At 38.6% G+C, this 7,896-nt stretch overlaps 1 protein-coding gene across 2 annotated transcripts in view; it reads right to left on the bottom strand.

Moving 5' to 3' along the window:
- The window catches only part of LOC111862314, a 15,458-nt gene extending 7,781 nt beyond the window's left edge, over window positions 1–7,677 (bottom strand). For both annotated transcript variants that reach the window (XM_023847598.2, XM_023847599.2), the window contains exons 1-4: window positions 7,493–7,677; window positions 4,407–4,532; window positions 3,578–3,685; window positions 1,350–1,504 (exon numbers count right to left, since the gene is read on the bottom strand). In XM_023847598.2, coding sequence (XP_023703366.1) covers window positions 1,350–1,504; window positions 3,578–3,685; window positions 4,407–4,532; window positions 7,493–7,648 — 545 coding nt within the window. In that variant the 5' untranslated portion in view covers window positions 7,649–7,677. The remainder of the gene's footprint in view (window positions 1–1,349; window positions 1,505–3,577; window positions 3,686–4,406; window positions 4,533–7,492) is intronic.
- Window positions 7,678–7,896: the final 219 nt, after the last annotated feature.

The following is a 7,896-nucleotide window of genomic DNA, read 5'->3' as shown; positions in this document are numbered from 1 at the left end:
TCAGTCAGCACAGTTCTCTTCGATTGCTTCTTCTTGTCACTCACTGAACCTGTGGCCCGCCACTTTTTCAGAAGCCTGTTTACACACGACTTTGTGGGAACTGGCGAGTCAGGATATTTCTGACGAAACCTACGTGCGAATTTTCTGTAAATGTTTTTCCTTGCAATAGTTTCGACAATAAACACACGCTGTTTAATAGTGAACTTCATTTCCACCGTCTGTCGACAGCTGTAAACATTCCACTCCACTTCCACAGCAAGACAAAGACTGACTGTTTAGGGTTCCGATTATGCAACCATCGGCGTAGGAGCACTGCAGTCGCGGGGAGGAGTTGCATCCGTTCTGCGGTGGTATGACTCACGGCAAATTGCAGCCGCGGCGCGCACTTGATTGTACGCACTGTACTAATTCAGATACAAGTTTCAATATATTAACTGAATAGAGAATCAAGTATATATAGTATATACACAGTGAGGTATGAATGAGATTTTGATAGTTGCTGCGTTGAAAAGGAAACCAAACAAAGAAATTACATATGATAACACAACAGAATTCCTTGAAGAATGCCTGAAGATTTTGCAACTCTCATTCCCAACAATGATGCAGGTAGGAACAAATTCCCAAATCTGTATTCTAATAATTTATTTTGTAACATGTTGGACATTCCATGGGCCCTTCTGCTATGAATATCCCAAATGCCCCATGAGCTAGCAGAGTCGTTACTTAATCTAGCCAAATTGAAAGAAAATAGAAGATCTGAACGAGGCAAGTATACGGCGCTGTTTCCTTTTTGGTGGTAATAACTGGAAGACCTAATTCTGTGTACACGGACTTAAATATTTGACTGGAAGAGCCATAAAACATGAAAGCTTAGCACTGTAAAATTCTATTTTACTGCATTTTGTTGGAAAATCCTATATAGCTGTTAAGTTCAATAGTGCATACCAGTGAAAAATTCAGCAACACAACCAAGATGCCAAAAACTGGTAAATGATCAGAAATTATTTCATTGCTGAAACCATGAACTAAATATCTAAAGATATGAAAACCTGTCTGGGCCTTTAAAGCTGGGAATTTTTTGGTCAGTATCTGAAAATTGAACACCATTTTTATCTTCTGCTTCTAGTAATATGCTTTTTCAGCTTAAAGACAAATCTAATTTCTTAATATGCCTCATACATGTTGCTTCTTGGCTGAGGTAAGGTGGGCACCTTACCATATAAGATGCAATGCAGACTGGAACTACTTTTCTTATTTTCTATGTGATGTGTGTGTGTGCGCGCGCGCGCAGACTGTACACCACATCCCTTTTTTTACTTCAAGTTCTGGTACTGCCAATATTCACTTACTTCATTTTGCCATCATACATTATATCCCATGACTTCATTGGTTTCACAGGTTTAAGACGAATACCTTCTGCACCATAGTGTGTTCCTTCTTCTTCAGTGCGAAATGTAATTGTATCAGGGAGTTTGGGTGTCATGAGCAATCCAATATCAGGCACCTGTTACAAATGCAGTTAGTGATATTACATGCTTAGTTTTACCATTTCCATTGCTGAATTTGGATTTTAAACTGAAGAGAATCGCAGAAATTAGAGGTAGAAGCACCACAAATATATGTCTCTAGATACCACTACTATCCTTTGCTAGGTCAGCCCACCAATGAAATTCTGATATCAGAGAAAGTTTGGAAAAAAACATCTGAATAGACAAAAAGGTACCAACAAAACTGGCAAGACACTGCCTTCCAAAATTGGAATTCAATTACCAGCCCAGGAAAAGATAAAATTTACTTACTTACTTACTAATGGAGCTGAGCCCTTGTGGAGGAGCCGCCGATTCTGCAGCTACTCAAGAATTTCCCAGCATTTTATGGAACCCAAAGGTTCATTACCATGTTCACAAGAGCCCTCCACTGGTCCCTATCCTGGGCCAGATCTATCCAATCCATACCATCCCATTCTGCCTTTCTAAGATCCATTCTAATATTGTCCACCCACCTATGCCTTGGTCTTCCCTGTGGTCTCTTTCCTTCTGTCTTTCCCACCAATATCCTATACGCATTCCTCATCTCCCCCATTTGGGCTACATGGCCTGCCCACCTCATCCTCCTTGACTTTATCATTCTAATTATACTTGGAGAAGAGAACAAGTTATGAAGCTACTCATTATGCAGTTTTCTCCAACCTCCTGTCACTTCATCTCTCTTCGGTCCAAATATTCTCCTCAACACCCTGTTCTCAAACACCCTCAGTCTATGTTCCTCCCTTAATGTCAGAGACCAAGTTTCACACCCATACAGAACCACAGGCAAAATTATAGTAAAGATAAAATTTAAGATGACTAAAATGACAATGGAGAGAACCAAGGAAAACTGGAGATTCACACAAACATGCCTTACTGACATAACCTTACAGAGTTCATGATCATGATGAACTAACCTTTAAAATACAGGTACATTTTCCCCATACAAGAGCTTTAATTCTAGAAGTGCCAGCTACATTACTACAGTGCCAAACTGTCACTGCTGTCACAGCTACGTTTCTTTTCATAGGTAAATAATGTACATAAGAACTCTCTAAGAATTTCAAATATAGGGAGAAATTATTTCCAAATGTTTGACTGTCAGAATGTAATTCAGATAAAATTTCATGCAGTCAGGTAAAGCAACTTCTGTTTAAGTCAGAATTACTGACACCTGACACCTGCAGGGTAAAAGTAAAGTAAAAAAAAGTAAAGCTATCCCTGTAACAGGCCGTGAAGGCCCATAGGGTTGTGAGACGTTGAGGATCCCACATTATCTAGATAATCAGCTCAAAGATGGTGGTAAGGTTGTCAGCCTTACGCACCGGCCGCGCCTTACTCCCCAGGAAAATTATTTAATTAATTCCTGGTACTCATTTCTGTTAGAGGCTGAGTTGACCCCAGGGCCATAGTGCGGCTGGAAGGATTAGGTCAATTGAAAAAAATCCAATGACCTCATCGGGACTTGAACCCGCGACCTTCCGGCTTGTAGCATAGTGCCTCAACCAACTATGCAACCGCATGCCCCAACACCTGCAGAGTTCAACAGCAAATGTTAAAAGTTGAATACATCTTTGCAGATCCTATAGGTCGGGAGTTTAGGGCATAAATAATCTTTGGCCAAGAAAGCTTTGAGGCTGTGTGTTCAGATTGTCTTGGGTGTGAATATTTATGTGCATATTTTTTTCTTTGTCACCTATCTGATTCAATATCATATTCCTGCAATTAGGCTGTCCAGAAACAGATGCTGGCATAAGAATCTTGGAAAATATTACCAATATTGAGCAAATCAACACTTGCCTCCAGTGGGTGACTATCCTGACTGAAGCTTTCTGTAGTATCCTCTTAGCCCATCTAGGCAAATCTAAGATGTTACTTCTGCATGGGCTGTGATCATCTTATTTCCACATCATTCAAAATCATCCTCCAATATTATGCTATATATGATACACTCTGCTGTTGTGAAAGTCATTAAGTGGATTAAGAAGAGGAGATCTAAGGAGCAAGTTCTCTGAGAATAGCAAATTTTAAAATTGCCTAATGTCACTCACCCGTAAGCACATGAAGCCATTTACAACTCCATGTGGTCGATGAGCAGTTCCAACCACCAGCTGGTGGCCATCACGGCTTGCTGCATTGAAGTACACAGCATCAATTGCCTGTAGATGGGTATTGGCAATAGAAATACTTATTTTTAATTCCACATAAAACAAAGTGATATTCTTCGGTTTTAGGCTACTGGGAAATCTAAAATAACTTTTAGGATCAAAAGGGCTGTCCAGATGTGGCTTAGTCTTCTGAGGATAAATATGAAAACTTTGATTTTAAACTAAAGGAACTTTGGGATATATGTCTTAAACTGTCATTCCTGGATATTCTGAACTGTTACCATGCTGGGGCTTTTGCAGATGAGAATGCACACACATGTACACCCATCCACACCAGTACAGGCACACATGCATGCATGCATGTGTATTCACCCACCCCCAAACATATGCTCTCTTTCTCCTGCAGGTGCATGCGCACACACACATGGAGACATTTACAAAATGGAGAGAGCATTTTCAAAATATTTATGTTGGAGAGATTCAGAAACCTTCATTGAATGACACTGGTTACATTTACAAATTAGAAGTTCCTGTAACAATCGCACTGGCATTCTTAAAGAAAGGTTAACTGTAAAACTTATTACAGTTGCCTAGGAATCATTTCAGAGGCAGAGAAAGCTGTAGAAATTAAGAAATTTTGTATATTAGTTAAATTAATTAATTTCTGACTTGTAACAGTTAGTTCCACTGCAGCTGTCACAAGTGAGAGTAACTTTTTGGTCTATCTTTTGATGTTACAAATTTGTATTTATTTTCAACAGTTCGTTTTTACCTTTGGATGGTTAGATAATGGCTGCTGCTTATCCATATCTTCTGGTGAAACCCGAGACTTGAATCCATAGCCTGCATTAGACGAATCCCGTGCCTTCTTCCATTGCAACTGCCAACGATCTATGGCCTACAATCATATCAGAAAAACATGATGTTTTACCTGTTCCATAGAGTATGAATAGCATGTTGCTGCTAAGCCGCAGTTTCCACTAATTTAATTCCAATTGCATCCATAAATCTGCATATTCTATACAGTTAATTTGCATTTGCTCCTTTGACAAAGCACCACACCATGTGGAGATACAGAACTCTCTGTAGGTAAGCCTTGGCAATACACAGTTGTGAACCATCTGCATTATGCTCTGGGCCTCTGTTTCCAAGGGAAGATTCACCACTACTGAATGAGTAAAATGTCTGGTTGACCTTGAAGCTATCCGTGATGTAATATCTTATTCTGTTACAAAGTGAACATTGTTATTAACCACCAATGCAGCTCTGTTTATTCTGTGACTTCATAAAATAGAACTTTCCCTCAGTCCCACTGTCACAAATATTTTTGAACCACTGTGAGAAAAGAAAAACATTGAGAAAAATTAATTTATAAAAGATGTTACAAGCAAAAGATGGCATGACCAAATTATAAAACAAAAATTCATTTAAACCATTTGCATGCAAATGCTGATGGGCACTGGTCTATATGATACCTGACATAGAACTAAAGGACTGCAGGATGTAATTTCAATGATCAGACTGAGAATTATATTATAGAAAAATTACAATTCCAGAGTTGTTTCTGTCAAATAATCTCTTAGTTACCTTGACAACCATGAAATACGCAATCCTTCTACCCATAACTGGTATATATACCACTTATGTCTTCTCATCACTTCTCAGATGCACTATGTAATATATGGACTGGAACAGTCATTACATATTCATTTATAAAAGTTTATATTTCAGAAAGCATCAACATAATATCTTGTAGTCTGCTGCACAGCTAACTTTCACCTTTTGAAAAGCAAAAGGACACTACAAAGTGTACTTCCTGACTTAAATTTTGTATATATAATCATAAGTATACCAGTGGAATAAAGTTTCAGATCTCTACAGTAAATGTAGCATTTCTTCAGTTTTGTGCCATCAAGTTTTTGGCAAAAACTGTTCCATTGTCCAAAACTGGGAAACACCACAGTAAAATAAATGGATTCTGAAAAAAGGATATTGCTGCTAACTGTTAGTGACTATGGCAATACTCAAAACAGTTTCCAAGTTTATACACAAATTCTGAAGATTCTGCTATGCCTGGAAAAAATGCTAGGAAATATTTTTCTCATATTCCTGTGAATGCCTTCACATAATTCAAAACAATATTTGTTTTCTGGCTAGAGGTGCTGGGTGAGAAGATGCAATGCCATGAGGTAAATCCACCTGTCTGTCCAAAGATTTTAAGTGATTTCTACCAATGTGCTACCACAAAGAGTCTTTATCTTAATATCACAAATCTCCATCTTTTAACCTTCTTCATGTCAATGTGTTTATGTAATGGCGGAAGACGAAAGTCTCTGAGAGAGCCATTTTTCTTTTCCAAATTTTGGCTTCTTCTAAAAATCTTGCTCGGTATGTCTCCAGTAAATTTATTTTCTTCTCATGCTATTGATGCTCAAAACACTGCAACTACGAAATAAATAATTCCAACAGCTCCTCAGCAAAACCACATGTGTTATCATACAATCAAAGCCATGCCATAGCTCAGATGGTTGGTCATGAGCTTCCCACCGTGGTGGCCTAGGTTTGAACCCAGGTCAGGTCATGTGGGATACATGATGGACAAAGTGGCACTAGGATAGGTATTCTCCGAGCATTTCAGCTTCCCTTACCAATTCTCATTCCACTGACTGCTGGGGCTGGTACAATGGGCCAAATAAGTTGCCAACATACCAAGTGCACTCAAGTCTCACCCCACCCAAAGAAAAACATTATCATACAATCACATAAGCCACTACGTGTGGTGGTGCCACCTGTTGCACAGAAACACCAGTTTGGTTACCTGTTTGTCAGAAAGAAAAGTGTTATGTATGGCAGCACATATTCTGATACTTGTATATGTGCCAAGAATTAAAATATCATCTGCCTGGATCCAACTTGGGCAGACATAAAGCTAGCAGTTGCTGGATGTACAATTTACAGCAAACCTCCAAAATGTTTAGCAAAATTAGAAATAATGTCTCTTTAAAGGGAGCTTCAACATTTCACAAGAGGAAATTAATGTTCAGTTGCAGAGTATCTGAATGATCTTTCATGCACACTGATTTCTGACGTAAGCAGGGAAAGATTTGTAAAACCTGCTTACTGCTATACTACAGATTATGAACAAATATTGTTCACATGGTCAGGAATATATCTGGACTTAAGAGCAAAAATAAATCTTTAGAATGTTACGAAACAAGGAACTTCATGATTTCTATGAACATCGGACATTGTGAGGTTAGTGAGATTTGTTGGTGGGCATGCTGTTAAGATGGGAGGAAAGAATAGTATAATTGGAACACCGAGGAGGAAATTGGAGATGGATGGAACTCTCTCAGGAATATGTCTAATGATTGGTTTTTAAATTATCTACAATAAACCTCCAGATTCTTCTAAGTTTTTACATTAATCTGTGTGATTTTCATGCATCTTTTGTATGTGGTAGCATTTTCTTTCTATGATGAATAATAAACATAAATACTTGCTCATATTTTCTTTTTAACATATATCAACATGTCTTGCCCTGCAGGAAAATTAAAGGAGAAAGCAGTCTTCTGGGATTTTGCACCGTGTATATGTGGTGTTAACCGACGTTTCGGAGGAACTATCGCCTCCATCTTCAGGGTAGAAGGAAAAATATAAGAAATCCACAGGCGAAGAGACCATGAGAACCGGTACAAGCAGTCCTTCTACCCTGAAGATCGAGGCGATACGTTCCTCCGAAACGTCGGTAAACACCACATATACACCGTGCCAAACCCCAGAAGACTGCTTTCTTCATAGTCACTGCAGTGAAAACCTCAAATCTTACATAATAAAAAAGAAGTTTGTGTTCATTACCTTTCTGGTCTTTAACAGTAATAACATTAATGATAATTTCAGGAAATACCATCTTCCAGGTTTCTGATATATTCCAAATGTAGCACGCTCATTCCTCTTCTGAAATAATTTAATCACCACTATTGTGATGACAGCAAGACTCAAGTACAAAAACATGTTTAAGCTGTGTACTACATCAACTAACATCTGTGCACCTCCAAGTCAAATAACAAGACCAACTTATCTCTCAGCTTCAATTACAATGATAAGATAAACCAGCTTCTTAAGTACTTACTATTTTTATCTTCTGTCTCCTCTATCCGATCACTGGCAGAGCCCAGTTACAGGCATTAGGAGAACTGAGCTTCTGGGGCCTGAAGAGCTTCAGTTCAGTGGGTACCCAGGACTATTAACTTCCCTATGAA

Source organism: Cryptotermes secundus, unplaced genomic scaffold, assembly GCF_002891405.2.
Source record: "Cryptotermes secundus unplaced genomic scaffold, Csec_1.0 scaffold179, whole genome shotgun sequence".
Classification (NCBI taxonomy): Eukaryota; Metazoa; Arthropoda; class Insecta; order Blattodea; family Kalotermitidae; genus Cryptotermes; species Cryptotermes secundus.
The sequence above is the reverse complement of the archived record's forward strand: the minus strand, read 5'-3'. Positions and strand labels throughout refer to the sequence as shown.